The sequence below is a fragment of the Pristiophorus japonicus genome, chromosome 5 (assembly GCF_044704955.1).
Source record: "Pristiophorus japonicus isolate sPriJap1 chromosome 5, sPriJap1.hap1, whole genome shotgun sequence".
Taxonomy (NCBI): Eukaryota; Metazoa; Chordata; class Chondrichthyes; family Pristiophoridae; genus Pristiophorus; species Pristiophorus japonicus.
Window position 1 is genome coordinate 288,917,499 of NC_091981.1, and position 16,221 is coordinate 288,933,719.

General features: G+C 48.4%; 1 protein-coding gene across 1 annotated transcript in view; it reads right to left on the reverse strand.

Annotated features, from left to right (window-relative positions):
• Positions 1-418: 418 nt before the first annotated feature.
• Positions 419-16,221, reverse strand: part of gars1 (glycyl-tRNA synthetase 1) — a 46,620-nt gene continuing 30,817 nt past the window's right edge. Inside the window, exons 13-17 of the mRNA XM_070881782.1 lie at positions 14,040-14,125; positions 8,279-8,388; positions 5,139-5,232; positions 2,856-3,046; positions 419-733 (exon numbers count right to left, since the gene is read on the reverse strand). Of these exons, the coding sequence (XP_070737883.1) occupies positions 617-733; positions 2,856-3,046; positions 5,139-5,232; positions 8,279-8,388; positions 14,040-14,125 (598 nt within the window). The 3' untranslated portion in view covers positions 419-616. The remainder of the gene's footprint in view (positions 734-2,855; positions 3,047-5,138; positions 5,233-8,278; positions 8,389-14,039; positions 14,126-16,221) is intronic.

Here is a 16,221-nt window from a genome sequence, read left to right on the forward strand (position 1 = left end):
AAACCCCCCCCCCCCCCGAACCTCTCTATTAGACTCCAGCCTGTAACTCACTCCCGGATATCCGTTATTCTATAAACCCCCGAACCCCTCGATTTGATCCAATAGCCATCATTCTATACTGGTACGTATCAGTTACTCTCTATACTTTAAAAGAGTACTTGGAAATATTAGTTCCATTCAGTGAAGGTCATTTTTGTGGAATTGTGTGGGGCGGGTGGCTTTTTCCCCTCAGTTGACTGATGGTGACCATGTTCACTCGCTAGAATCCCCCACCCCATCCCAGTTATTCACTGAACAGACACAGCAAATTCCTCAGGTGCCTTCCCAACTGTGAGTGAACCGCGTCGATCAAATTGTGTCCGATGTTCAGTTGCCTCTCGAGCTGGAGGTTGGTGGAGCAGAAAAGACAATCAGCCAGTTCACTTTCAGATTTTATTGCAGAGGATCGTTAAAATCTTCCATTACCCTGCGACGACAGGCTGGCGTTCCACGGGTGTAACAGTCACTAGTTCTTGCGTGTGCTTTCAGCCTGGCCTGTATTATTAACATTAACAGCGTGGCTCACTGCGCCTGGGCTGCACAGAGGACGGGAGAGGGAGATGCTGAGAGGCAATGTTCACATTTCTTTCTTGCTGGTTTCCTGCCCTTCAAACAAGGGGTACTTGGCCTCGATATCGGCCCAGGTCAGAGAGCCGTTGGCTAAATCTTGGACAACTTGGGGCAGTTCTGAAACCTGTCAATAAAATTAAAATAATGAATAGTTTGTGTGTATGTGTGTGTGTGTGTGTGTGTGTGTGTGCGTCTGTGTTGCATGCAATTCGGCGTTCCAACTATTACACATCCAGCAGCTCGCACTGCATGAGGAATCACTTCAGCAATCCGGTGTCCTATTGCTCCACACAGTCGTCTGGACAAACTTAAAGCTATAGGAAATCGGGAGTAGAATTCTGGATACAGACTCAAGTTAAGAAGTTAGCAAACAAGAGTGCGTGTGAGAGGGGCTTAATGACAGACACGGGGAGGTGTTGTGAAGCTCCGGAAACGGCAGAGAGGTATCGTTGCTGAGCGAGATGAGTTGGTGCTGAGATAAGCAAGCTCCTCAGTTTGGGGATCGAACCCACCATCTACCTTCCCTGTAATGCTCGGAACTCCTTCACGGCAAACGAGCCAAAGGTGGGCAGAGGAAACGTTACAGGGACACCCTCAAAGCCTCCCTGATAAAGTGCAACATCCCCACCGACACCTGGGAGTCCCTGGCCAAAGACCGCCCTAAGCGGAGGAAGTGCATCCGGGAGGGTGCTGAGCACCTCGAGTCTCATCGCCGAGAGCATGCAGAAACCAAGCGCAGGCAGCGGAAGGAGTGTGCGGCAAACCTGTCCCACCCACCCCTTCCCTCAACACCTATCTGTCCCACCTGTGACAGAGACTGTGGCTCTCGTATTGGACTGTTCAGCCACCAAAGGACTCATGTTTAGAGTGGAAGTAAGTCTTCCTCGATTCCGAGGGACTGCCTACGATGATGAATGGCTCAGCTACTCACTGAGGAAAAGGTCACTGAGAGAACTGCTCACACTCCTGTTACTGTACCAGGAGCACAGGTTCACGCCTCATACAATGCTGGCCTCTCGGCCACAGGCAGTTTGTGGCCCTTATGATTATACTCGCCATAGCGGGAGTGCAACAAAGGTTCACCAGACTGATTCCTGGGATGGGGGCATTGTCCTATGAGGAGAGATTGAGTACACTAGGTCTATATTGTCTGGAGCTTAGAAGAATGAGAGATGATCTCATTGAAACATACAAAATTCTTTCAGGGCTCGACAGGGTAGATGCAGGGAGAATGTTTCCCCTGGCTGGGGAGTCTAGAACCAGGGGTCACAGTCTCAGAATAAGGGGTTGGCCATTTAGGACTGAGATGAGGAGAAACTTCTTCACTCAGAGGGTGGTGAATATTTGGAATTATTTACCCCAAAGGGCTGTGGAGGCTCAGTCATTGGAGTATATACAAGACAGAGATCGATAGATTTGGGGATATTAAGGGAATCAAGGGACATGGGGATGGTGCAGGAAAGTGGAGTTGAGGTAGAAGATCAGCCATGATCTTACTGAATGTTGGAGCAGGCTCGAGGGGCCGAATGGCCTACTCCTGCTCCTAATGCTTCTGTTCTTGTCCTCAAGGAGCACTGGAATAAAAAGGGGCGGGGGAGGACGGGCGAGAAAATCAGGGATTTGTCTAAAATCGCAACTGCTGAAAATCAGGGTGGAACAAAATGGAAGGGGTACAACTGACCGCAGAGTCATGGATTGTGTGATGGTCATGTGGATGTTGCAAGGAGTTGGGGGGATATATAAACAACGTGCCTTGAGGGGGGGGAGGAGCAGCACAAAGGACCAGGCATCGTGAACACACGATCACCTACTCGCACAGGATTGGGTAAGACCCAGCGTGCGTACCTGTTGCTGTGTGTAACTCGTTGTACTTGATCAGTAAAATTGCTGATTGTATCTTTGTTGGTTGTATCGTCGAATCGGTTTACCGGATCTGGACGAAAGAGCAGTTTCCAACCCTTAATACAAGAAGGAGAAAGGAATAGAGGGATATGGGGACAGGGTGCGAAGAGATAACCAGTGTGGGAGGAGGTTCATGTGGCGGGTAGACCAGTTGGGCTGAAGGCTTGTTCCCTGTGCTGTAAATGCGATGTAATACACTCCCCGCCCCCCCACCCCCGAATTCTACAACAAAAAGCAACAGTGACGCCCCAATCTCTGCACACCCTTACTGCGGTATTAAAGTGGGGTGCACACAGCAGCAGAGGGAGTGGGGTGTGACCAGTGCACGTGCTCCGTGCGCCTACCTCAGCGCGGATCTGCCGCATCGAGTCGCGGTCCCTCAGCGTGGCGGTGTGGGGCACCTTGTTGACCGTGTCGAAGTCAATGGTTATGCCGAAAGCCACGCCGATCTCGTCCGTTCGCGCGTACCGTCGCCCGATGGAACCGGACGAGTCGTCGACTTTGTAGGAGACGCCGTGTCTGGTCAGTGCTTCAGCTGCGGGGAGAGAGAGAGAGAGAGAGAGAGCATGGCGCCATCAGAGGAGGGTCAGCGATTGCAATGGATAACCCCCCCCACCCCCACCCCACCCCCACCAGGGGTTCTCCCGACCTCCTCGGGAGCATTTCCCCGGGGTCTCTGAAGCCAACAGTAGCCCCAGTCCCCCTCTAGTGGTGGCTAATTCCGCACAGACCGTTGGCCTCTCCATGGTCCAGCTACTTGCTGAGCTTACATATCCTTCTCGTATTTTACAAAAACTAGCACATTATTCAGTTTTTAAAGATTAATTCTCGGGATGTGGGTGCCGCTGGAAGGGCCGGCATTTATTGCCCGTCACCGAGTTGCCCTCGAGAAGGTGGTGGAGGGCACACTTCTTGAACCGCTGCAGTCCGTGTGGTGAAGGTGCTCCCACAGTGCTGTTAGGTGAGGAGTTTGGGGATTTTGACCCAGCGACGATGAAGGAACGGCCGACGTACGTCCAAATCGGGATGGTGTGTGGCCTGGAGGAGGTGGTGCGTTTGCCGTTCGAGGTGGTCGAGGCAAGTGCAGCCTGTAAATAGTGATCGGGACTTAATCCTCATCCACTGAACTGAGTTCCCTACATTACAACAGTCACTACACCCTAAAAGTACTTCATTGGCTATAAAGCGCTTCGAGACCTCTGGTGCTTGTGAAAGGCGCTATATAAATCCAAGTCTGTCTTTCTTCCTCAGTTTAACAAAAGAAAGCACCTCTGACAGTGCAGCACTCCGTAATAAAGGCAGACCTGGAATAAAGGTTGGGAGGAGGCTGGTGTGGAGCAGTTGGGCCGAATGGCCTCTTTCTGTGCTGTCGGCTCGATGTACCTCAGCGTACAATATAAGTGACTGGATGTGAATAAAACCACAGAATGGTTACAGCACAAAAGAAGGCCATTCAGCCCATCGAGCCCGTGCCGGCTCTCTGCAAGAGCACCTCAGTTAATCCCACTCCCCCAATCTTTCCCTGTAGCTCTGTAAATTATTTTCCTTCAGGTACTTATCCAATTCGCCTTTGAAAGCCACAAAAAGGGAATTGAAGAAGTACTTGAAGGAAAAAAAAAATCATAAGCTGAAGGAGGAGAAATTTCTTCCCTCAGAGAGTTGTAAATCTGTGGAATTCTCTGCCCCAGAGAGCTGTGGAGGCTGGGTCATTGAATATATTTAAGGTGGAGATGGACAGATTTTTGAGTGCTAAGGGGGTAAAGGGTTAGGGGGAAGGGGCAGGGAAGTGGAGCTGAGTCCAGGATCAGATTAGCCATGATCTGATTGAATGGTGGAGCAGGCTCGAGGGGCCGGATGGCCTACTCCTGCTCCTATTTCTTATGTTCTTATAAAATAATGAGCAGACAATCTGTTTTAGTGGTGTTGGTTGAGGGACAAACACCGGCCAGGACACTGGGGAGAATCTCCCGCCCTTCCTCGAAACAATGCCATGCGATCCTTCACATCCAACGCAGAAAGCAGACGGGGCCTCGGTCCAACGTCTCATCCGAAAGACGGCACCTCGGACAGTGCAGCACTCCCTCGATGTCAGCCTAGATTTTTATGCTGTTGGGGTTCATTGGTTGAGACCTGGTTAGGCAATATATTCATTGTAAATTCTTTGTTCTCAGCTCATCTCATACTGGACCCTTGTAGCTATCGGAGAACAAGCCTTGGATCCCCTCAGTCCCAGAGGTGAAAGGTTAATGTGCCGGCCCAGCGGCCTGCTGCTGCCTTGTGTCAGGACACCACCAGGCTCAGTTCACAGGGCGAGGCAGGTGACCAAGATGACCAGAGCTTCCCACATTACAACAGTGACTGCACTTCAAAAACTCCTTCATTGGCTGTGAAGCGCTTTGAGACGCCCCAAGGCCATGAAAGGCGCTATATAAATGCAAGTCTTTCTCTTTCCCCCCTCGCGCCCCACTTCGCGTTCCGTCAAACAACCCAAATCAAGAATAAACCAAATGGCAAAATAACAACCAAAAAAACTAAACTACAGTGGTAACACACAGATCGATTAACACCGGAGAGACAAGATCTCCTTTGGAGGCTGACCGAGCTGATGTTGGTCAGTGACTACTCACCGAGCTCCTTCACAAACGGAGCAAACTCCTGGTTCTGACTGAGGGGCAGCACGGAGCATTTATAGGGAGCCACAGTCGCCGGGAAGCTGAAGTACTGTCGGGAGAAATGGAAGGAATGTTCAGACTTTGCACCGTACCGACAGGAAGGGGCACCTGCATTCATAGAATCATAGAACGTTTACAGCACGGAAGGAGGCCATTCGGCCCGTCAAGCCCGTGCCGGCTCTCTGCAAGAGCACCTCAGCCAGTCCCACTCCCCCGCTCTTTCCCCGTAGCCCTGAAAATCTTTCTTTTAGGAACTTATCCAATTCCCTTTTGAAAGCCACGATTGAGTCTGCCTCCACCACCCTTTCCGACAGTGTATTCCAGATCCTAACCACTTGCTGTGTAAAAAAGATTTTTCTCATGTCGGCTCTGGTTCTTCTGCCCTTCTGCCAATGGGAACAGTTTCTCTCTCTATCTACTCTGTCCAGACCACTCATGATTTTGAACACCTCCATCAACTCTCCTCTCAACCTTCTTTGCTCCAAAAAGAACAATCCCGGCTTCTCCAGTCTATCCATGTAACTGAAGTCCCTCATCCCTGGAACCATTCTTGTAAATCTTTTCTGCACCCTCTCTAAGGCCTTCACATCCTTCCTAAAGTGCGGTGCCCAGAATTGGACACAATACTCCAGTTGAGTGTTTTATACAGGTTCATTATAATTTCCACACTTTTGTGCTCTATACCTCTATTCATGAAGCTCAGGATTCCGTAAGTTTTTTAACCACTTTCTCCACCCGCTCTGCCACCTTCAACAATTTGTACACATATACCCCCAAGTCTCTGTTACTGCACTCCTTTAGAATTGTACCCTTTAGTTTATATTGCTTCTCCTCGTTCTTCATCTGCCACGTGTCCGCCCATTCCTCCAGCCTGTCTATGTCTTCTTGAAGTCCATCACTGAGTTCCTCCTCACTGTTCACTATACTTCCAACTTTTGTATCATCTGCAAATTTTGCAATTGTGCCCTGTGCACCCGTCTAAGTCATTAATATATTTCAAGTAAAGCAGTGGTCCTAGTACTGACCCCTGGGGAACACCACTGTATAACTTCCTCCAGTCCGATCAACAACCGTTTACCACTACTGTTTCCTGTCACTCAACCAATTTTGTATCCATGCTGCCCTTATTCCATGGGCTTCAACTTTGCTGGCAGGCCTATTCTGTGGCACTTTGTCGAACGCCTTTTGGAAATCCATGTACACCACATCAACCGCATTGCCCTCATCAAACCTCTCTGTTACCTCATCAAAAAACTCAATCAAGTTGGTCAAACACAATTTGCCTTTAACAAATCCATGCTGGCTTTCCTTAATTAATCCACACTTGTCCAAATGACTGTTAATTCAGGTTTTAAGTCACGCTCCATGATATTTCAACATTCCCACATCCCCATCACATTCCTCTCTCACATTGCCCTCCCAACCGTGGGATTTCCAACCTCTTCATTTCTTTGAAGATTTTACTTAAATGTGATGTCAATGTAATATTTACATGTTATAGCATATTTATAATTATAGAGTCGTACAGCACAGAAGGAGGCCATTCGGCCCATCGTGGCTGTACTGGCTCTTTGAAAGAGCTGTCCAATTCATCCCATTTCCCTGCGCTTTCCCCAAATTTATCCTTTTCAAGTATTTTGCCAATTCCCTGTTGAAAGTTCCTATTGAAGCTGCTACTACCATTCTTTCAGGCAGTGCAGTGCGTTCCAGATCATAACACACAGTGTGAGAATAAAAGTCTCATCTCCACCCCCCCCCCCCAGCTCTTCTGCTAATCATAAACTGATCATTTACTCTCAAGCTGCTCACATCTGCCCACTTCTTTTATAACGGCCTCATCCCCTTCGGTTTCTATTTCCGATGCTCCCAGTCTATTGCACGACTGATCCGCTAGTCTCTCCATCTCCTCGTCCCCAACAGTTTAAAAAGGGACGCCATTTTTTGGCCCAACTGAGCCCGTTCCGAGTCCTGGAAATCCTCAGAACCTTAAGCGAGCAGTGCCTGAGGTACCGAACAAGCACTGAAGGTCTGAGAAAGCTCAATCTGGGCTCTCCGAGTACACAGGAGCGCCAGGGACCCTTTCTAAATAAAAATAAAAGTGATGTGAAAAGGAAGATTTTGCAAGGGGGGGGGAGAGAGTGGGACTAATTGGACAGCTCTGTCAAAGAACCGGCACAGGCTCGATGGGCTGAATGGCCTCCCTCTGTGCTGTGAGATTCGATGAGCTCCTCCGCTCCTGGGGAAACAGACTGTAATAACTGAAGGGCATTTCAGACAACTGGAGCGAGAGCTGGGAGCTCCTGGGTAGCAAGATACAAGCGGGACATTCAAACCCGAAGGTGATGCAGAGCCATTGCATCAGTAATGGGGAAAGACGGAAGGTAGTGGGGTTCCTAAACCTTGAAAGGAGGTTATCCAGTGGTGCCTTTAATAGATCCAGGCCAGTCACCTCCATAATCAACAATAAATCAATAGTGATTACTCAAGATCAATACCACAGTCACCTCCACAATCCACAATCCCAATGCTCTCTCATCCTCTGAAAACTTCAGCTCATTTGAAACTGCTCTGCTTATCCTATTGCACAATGAGTGGTGTTCACCTATTGCCCCAGCCCTCGCTGACCAACACTGTCTCTCGCTCTCGCCCTCCATCCCTGCCTCAAATTTAAAATTCTCACCCTCGCGTTTCAAATCCCTCTGTGGCCTCACTTGCTAGGCGCGTTCTACCTCTCTCTGTCTCCCTCCGCGCCCCTCCTCCATCCTCCTCTGTTCCCACTGCCCCCCTTTCTGTCTATCTCGCCCTCCTCCCCCCCCTCCCCATCTGTCTTCCTCCGTACCCTTTAGGTCCGTCTCCCCCCCCAACACCTCCTCCCCATCTCCCTCCACCCACCTGCCCCCCCTCTCCACCGATGTTCCCCCCTCCCCTGTCCTACCCCTCCTTCCCCGTCCCCTCCAACCCCCTCTGCCCCCCCTCCCCTGGTGCTCCCCACCCTCCCGTCCCTCCCCCTCCGCCTATCTCCCCGTCCCTCCCTCCCTCCCTCTGCTTGTCCCTCGGTGCACTAAAGGACGTGCAGGGAGTGAGTGCAGACTTACTGTTCTCTGTTCGTCCCCTGCCCGTGTGTGGAAGGTGTGCTCGAACACCGTGTACATGATTCTTCCGATTCCAAAGGACGGCTCGATCACACTGGGAGTAATTTCCTCGACTAAAGCACCAAAAACAAACAAAAAAGCTTCATTAGCGCTAGAAAGTGGAAAACTGAGGACAGGGGCTGCTGGGGTTAAACCCACTTACCCTTAACATCCGCAGAAACTTTAAAAATATTCCACTCCGTGCATGAGTGGAAACCAAAAAAGATCGCTTCAATACCGTCGTGTTAGAAAGAGCAAGAGAGACAGTCCCTCTCGGGATGTTACACCTGAACAAAATTCATTTGCCGCACTCGACACGTTTGCCAGCATGACTCACTCGATTTTCAGCATGTGCGAAGCTCTGGAAGACGTGCTATAAATCTGAGTCTCAGTCTGGTGACTCTGTCAACCGCATGGTTTTAAGTTTATACAAATACGCAAAAAGCCAAGCGATAACACAAGTGGTGACGCATTTCATACGTGACATTTATCAAGGACAGAGTCACCAGTGATCACAGGGCTGGGGATTGGCTGCCTGTCTCTTACTGCTTTGTTCCTAACTACAGGCAACTGTGCACTGAGGTGAATGTACACAAATCTTTGAAGGTGATAAAGTTGTTAAAATGTCATACGGGATCGTGGGCTTTATAAACAGAGGCAGACAGTACAAAAGCAAGGAAGTTATGCTAAACCTTTATAAAATGCTGGTTAGCCCCAGCTGGAGTATTGTGTGTCTCTCTCTCTCTTTCTCTGTGTTACCAAGTCCAGGACAGGCCAGAAACGTGCCAAGTGGGTTTGATCCTGGTCTGTGTTGTGTCCTTAGATGCTCTAACAATGCCTCCACGAGGCAGTGTGTTGTACTTGAACTGTAGTGACCTTAGTCCTTTATTTGCTAACTCCAGAGTGAGGATCACACCTGGTGGCCTGCCTTTTATACCAGGCCAGGCATACCTGTACAGGTAACCTACAAGTCTCCCGCTGCTGTGCCCTCTGGTGGCACACCTTGTGATAGTACCAACAGTAACCATGTAGAATACATGACAGTCTGGGTCAGGTCAGCTCCAAGAGGGCCCAGACAAAGGACCGACATGACTGGAGCTCTCCCACCGGCCCTCTGCCCCGCTGAACCACGCCAGGGCAGACAGGGGTCAGGCGTGGGCACGACTGGGCCTTGGGGCAGCTGGCTCCGTGCACACTGACCGCCTCGGCAGCGCCACTTGCCGGACCGGACCCCAGCCGCCCTCGGGGATCACACGGAGTGAGGCAGACTGTCGGGGCAGACTGTCGCTTTTGCAGGCTACTATTGAATTTGTATCCACCGCCTGATCAGGCAGTGCAGTCCACATCTTAACCACTCGTTATGTAAAAACGTTTTTCCTCATGTCGCCTCAGGTTCTTTTGCCAATCACCTTCAATCTGTGCCCTCTTGTTATCAACCTTTCAGCCATTATTTGGTCTATCTAAATCTTTCATGATTTTGAACATCGAAATAAAATCTCCTCTCAGCCTTCTCTGCTCCAAGAAAAATAACCCCAACTTCTTCAGTCTATCCACTCTATTCAACATTTAGGAAGGATAGGCAGAGAGGAAAAGGAGGCGGGGTAGCGTTGTTGATTAAAGAGGAAGTGAATGCAATAGTAAGGAGGGACATTAGCCTGGACGATGTAGAATTGGTATGGGTGGAGCTGCAGAATACCAAAGGGCAGAAAACACTAATGGGAGTTGTGTACAGACCACCAAACAGTAGTAGTGAGGTTGGGGACAGCATCAAACAAGAAATTAGGGATGTGTGCAATAAAGGTACAGCAGTTATCACGGGCGACTTTAATCTACATATTGATTGGGCTAACCAAACTGGTAGCAATGTGGTGGAGGAGGATTTCCTGGAGTGTATTAGAGATAGTTTTATAGACCAATATGTCGAGGAACCAACCAGAGAGCTAGCCATCCTAGACTGGGTGATGTGTAATGAGAAGGGACTAATTAGCAATCTTGTTGTGCGAGGCCCCTTGGGGAAGAGTGACCATAATATGGTAGAATTCTTTATTAAGATGGAGAGTGACACAGTTAATTCGGAAACTCGGGTCCTGAACTTAAGGAAAGGTAATTTCGACGGTATGAGGCGTGAATTGGCTAGAAGAGACTGGCAAAGGATACTTAAAGGGTTGACGGTGGATAGGCAATGGCAAACATTTAAAGATCACATGGATGAACTTCTGCAATTGTACATCCCTGTCTGGAGTAAAAATAAAATGGGGAAGGTGGCTCAACCATGGCTAACAAGGGAAATTAAGGATAGTGTTAAAACCAAGAAAGAGGCATATAAATTGGCTAGAAAAAGCAACAAACCTGAGGACTGGGAGAAATTTAGAATTTAACAGACAAAGACTAAGGTTTTAATTAAGAGAGGCAAAATAGAGTACGAGAGGAAGCTTGCAGGGAACATAAAAACTGACTGCAAAGGCTTCTATAAATATGTGAAGAGAAAAAGATTAGTGAAGACAAACGTAGGTCCCTTGCAGTCAGATTCAGGTGAATTTATAATGGGGAACAAAGAAATGGCAGACCAATTGAACAAATACTTCGGTTCTGTCTTCACGAAGGAAGACACAAATAACCTTTCGAATGTACCAGGGGACAGTGGGTCTAGTGAGAAGGAGGAACTAAAGGATATCCTTATTAGGCAGGAAATTGTGTTAGGGAAATTGATGGGATTGAAGGCCGATAAATCCCCGGGGCCTGATAGTCTGCATCTCAGAGTACTTAAGGAAGTGGCCCTATAAATAGTGGGTGCATTGGTGATCATTTTCCAACAATCTATCGACTCTGGATCAGTTCCTATGGACTGGAGGGTAGCTAATGTAACACCACTTTTTAAAAAGGGAGGGAGAGAGAAAACGGGGAATTATAAACCGGTTAGCCTGACATCAGTAGTGGGGAAAATGTTGGAATCAATCATTAAAGATGAAATAGCAGTGACAGGATTGGTCCAAGTCAGCATGGATTTATGAAAGGGAAATGATGCTTGACGAATCTTCTAGACTTTTTTGAGGGTGTAACTAGCAGAGTGGACAAGGGAGAAGCAGTGGATGTGGTGTATTTAGACGTTCAAAAGGCTTTTGACAAGGTCCCGCACAAGAGATTGGTGTGCAAAATAAAAGCGCATGGTATTGGGGGTAATGTACTAACGTGGATAGAGATCTGGTGGCAGACAGGAAGCAGAGAGTTGGGATAAACGGGTCCTTTTCAGAATGGCAGGCAGTGACTAGTGGAGTGCCACAGGGGTCAGTGCTGGGACCCCAGCTCTTTACAATATACATTAACAATTTAGATGAAGGAATGGAGTGTAATATCTCCAAGTTTGCAGATGACACTAAACTGGGTGGTGGTGTGAGCTGTGAGGAGGACGCTAAAAGGCTGCAGGGTGACTTGGACAGGTTAGATGAGTGGGCAAATGCATGGCAGATGCAGTATAATGTGGATAAAGGAGAGGTTATCCATTTTGGGGACAAAAACATGAAGGCAGAATATTATCTGAATGGCAGATTAGGAAAAGGGGAGGTGCAACGAGACCTGGGTGTCTTGGTTCATCAGTCATTGAAAGTTGGCATGCAGGTACAGCAGGCGGTGAAGAAGGCAAATGGTATGTTCGCCTTCATAGCTAGGGGTTTTGAGTATAGGAGCAGGGAGGTCTTACTGCAATTGTACAGGGCCTTGGTGAGGCCACACCTGGAATATTGTGTTCAGTTTTGGTCTCCTAATCTGATGAAGGACATTCTTGCTATTGAGGGAGTGCAGCAAAGGTTCACCAGACTGATTCCCGGGATGGCTGGACTGTCATATGAGGAGAGACTGGATCAGCTAGGCCTTTATTCAATGGAGTTTAGAAGGATGAGCGGGGATCTCATAGAAACGTATAAGATTCTGACGGGACTGGACAGGTTAAATGCAGGAAGAATGTTCCCGATGTTGGGGAAGTCCAGAACCAGGGGACAGAGTCTTAGGATAAGGGGTAGGCCATTTAGGACTGAGATGAGGAGAAACTTCTTCACTCAGAGAGTTGTTAACCTGTGGGATTCCCTGCCGCAGAGAGTTGTTGATGCCAGTTCATTGGATATATTCAAGAGAGAGTTAGATATGGCCCTATGGCTAAAGGGATCAAGGGATATGGAGAGAAAGCAGGAAAGGGGTACTGAGGGAATGATCAGCCATGATCTTATTGATGGCGGTGCAGGCTCGAAGGGCCGAATGGCCTACTCCTACACCTATTTTCTATGTAACATCCCAGGAACCATTTTAGGGAACTCTTCCAGAGTACCCGGGAACTTTTCCGTACCCTCTCCAAAGCCCAGAATTGGACACCATACTCCAGCTGGGGCTGAACTAGTGTTTCATGTCGGTTTAGCATAACATCCTGGCTTTTGTACTCTATGCCTCTATTTATAAAGCAGGATCCCATATGCTTTGTTAACCTGTCCAGCCACCTTCAAAGGTTTGTGTACAAACACGCTCAGGTCTCCCTGGTCTTGCATCCACTTTAAAATTGCACCATTTAGTGTTTATGGTCTCTCCTCATTCTTCCTACCAAAATGCCTCACCCCTCACTATTCTGTGTTGAATTTCATCTGCTATGTGTCCACTCATTTCACCAGCCTATCAATGGCCTCTTCAAGTCTATTGCTATCTTCCTCAATGTTGACTACACTTAAGTTTCGTGCCACCTGCAAATTTCAAAATTGTGCCCTGCACCCCCCCCCTCCAAGTCCAAGTCATTAATGTACATCAAAAACAGCAGTGGTCCTGGTACTGAACCTTGGGGAACGCCATTGTATACCTCCCTCCAGTCATTAAAACAGCCGTTCACCAAAACACTCTGTTTTCTATTCTATAGCCAATTAATTTTAAATATGTGAGTTGTTTTTTTTAATTTATTGTGCTGCGTTTCTTATTTGGGGGGGGTTTTCTTATTGATAATAATGGGAGCTCGTACAAACAGAGAGCCCATTATTATCACTGAGAACACTAGATATTCATTGGTGGTCCAGGCCCACATGATCTCAGGCTACGAATACGTACCTGGAAGACATGTTCCTGTACGCTGGACTGTGAAACTAGACCTCCGACCGCAATCCTGCGTTCCTCCGGGACCACCAGGTATTTTCGTTTAAAAAATTCTTATTTTGAGCCGTTCGCCTGAAGGAAGTTTGCGACTGCAATTCCCCCCCCCCCCCCCACCCCCACCCTGCTCTCCCCCCCAATCCTTTGCTACAGATACAACATCCCGAATCCGGAATTTCCGAAAACCAGACATTTTTGAGGCCAAAATGGCGACATCGGGTGGCGAGGGACGAGGAAACCGGTAAAAAACGCAGCACCGGGGGGGGGGGGGGGGGTGGGGGCGAGAAGCGGCGGATGGCGAGGAACGTCAACAGCGAGGTCCGGAATCCGGCAAAATCCAAAAACTGGCACAGACTCTGTCACGCGGTTGTCGGATTTCAGTCGTTGTACCTGTACTAACAAAGAGGCCCCCTGGTGAACAGTGAATGCTGCGTTAGCAGACACACACTACTCACAACCAAAGGAACCGGATACAATTCACAACCTTACACACCTGCTTGTGGGAGGAGGGGGAGAAAGTGACAGTGAGCAAAACAGTGTGAAAACAACTTGAGGGTTCATTTGGAAATAAAGACACAGTTCTACAAGTGGGGAGGAAGCCACTGACCGTGTAAAGTCTTCTGGAACCTTTTCACTCCAACCATCTTCTTATTCAGAGTGAAGCTTTTTCCTTCCGAATCAAAAGTGAATTCCCTGGAGAGGGTAGCGGGAAAGCGACATCAGCTGTGCACATTTCAAAACACACTTAACAAAACCGACCACCCTGTGATCAGCAATATTTCACAGTGCTTGTCCAGCGAGTGTGAGCTGTGACATTGACAGCTGGGTTGCACTTGGAGCTCGAGCCTCAGAGACTTTATCGCAAGGGGTCTGGAGTACAAGAATAAGGACGTGTAATCTCCTCCAACCCCACAACTCCTCTCCCCCACCCCCCCGGCGATGTCTGCGCTCCTCTAATTCTGCCCGCCCGAGTATCCCTGGTTATAATCGCTCAACCATTGGTGGCCGTGCCTTCTGTTGCCTAGGCCCCAAGCTCCGGAACTCCCTGCCTAAACCTCTTAGACTCTCTTTCCTCCTTCAAGACGCTCCTTAAAACCTACCTCTTTGACCAAGATTTTGGTCACCTGCGCTAAGTTCTACTTATCCGGCTTGGTGTTAAATTTTTTCTCTCATACTACTTCTGAGGTCTTGCTTTGAGACCTTTCACTACGTTAAAGGCGCTATATAAATACAGGTTGTTGTTGTCTTGCTGCAATTGTACAGGGCTTTGGTGAGACCACACCTGGAGTACTGTGCACAGTTTTGGTCTCCGTACCCAAGGAAGAATATACTTCCCTTAGAAAAAGGTGCAATGAAGGTTCACTAGCTTGATTCCTGGGATCAGAGGACTGTCCTATGAGGAGAGAATGAGTAGATTTGGCCGTTAGAAGAACGAGAGGTGATCTCATTAAAACATCTAAGATTCTGAGAGGCGCTTGGCAGGGTAACTGCCGAGTGGCTCTTTCCCCAGGCTGGGGAGTCTAGAATTAGGGGTCACAGTCTCAGGTGATGGCCCTTTAGGACTGAGATGAGAGTTGTGAATCTTTGGAATTCTCTACCCCAGGGACCTGTGGGGGCTCAGTCATTGAGTATATTCAAGACTGAGATCGCTAGATTTTTGGACTCTAAGAGAATTAAGAGATATGGTCATCGAGTGGGAAGTTGAGGTCGAAGATCAGTCAGGGGTCACAGTCTTAGGATAAGGGGTAAGCCATTTAGGACCGAGATGAAGAGAAGCTTCTCCACTCAGAGAATTGTGAACCTGTGGAATTCTCTGTTGTTGAGGTCAGTTCATTAGATATATTCAAAAGGGAGTTAGATGTGGCCCTTAAGGCTAAAGGGATCAAGGGGTATGGAGAGAAAGCAGGAAAGGGGTACTGAAGTTGCATGATCATATTGAATGGTGGTGCAGGCTCAAAGGACCGAATGGCCTACTCCTGCACCTATTTTCTATGACCTTACTGACCGGTGGAACAGGGTCAAAGGGCCATATGGCCTACTCCTGCTCCTATTTCTTATGTTGTTAGACACAGGGGCCAGCTGCCATCAAATGCAGATTTTCTTTCTCCTCTCCTTAATGAGGAAGGATAAAGAATTTATATATCTTGAGTAAGTTATCAGAGAGGGGGTGGGGTGTATGTCTGGAATGGACTGCACGGGGCTGATTACAACAGTCATTTTCAGAGGAGTTAAGATAGGCATCCAATGGGAAAACCAACGGAAGGGATATTGAGGCTGTGTCCTGGGAATTTGCAATTTTTCCCGGCATGTACATTCATATGTTCTTATGACACTCAGTTTTGAAGCAGGGATTATAAAATTGGGAATTCAGGAAATACTAGTTTGCTGTTCAAGTAGCTCTGTCTTCTTTCAGACGTTTGCACCAGCACCCAGCAGCTGGAGTGCGACTGTCCCACACATCCCATCAATGCTGTGTCAGTACAGTAAGCACCAGGCCAGCTCCAAACTGGCAGACAGTGCAACGTTCAATCATACCGCACAGGAAACCATTCGGCCCATCGTGTCTGTGCCAGCTCTTTGGCAAAGCTGTCCAATTAGTCCCACTCCCCTCCTACTCTTACCCCATAGTCCTGCAAGTATTTATCCAATTCCCTTTTGAACCTTACTACTGAATCTGCTTCCACCGCCCTTTCAGGCAGCGCGTTCCAGATCACAACAACTCGCTGCGTTAAAAAAATTCTCATTTCTCTAGTTCTTTTGCCAATTATCTGTGTCCTCTGGTCACCAAC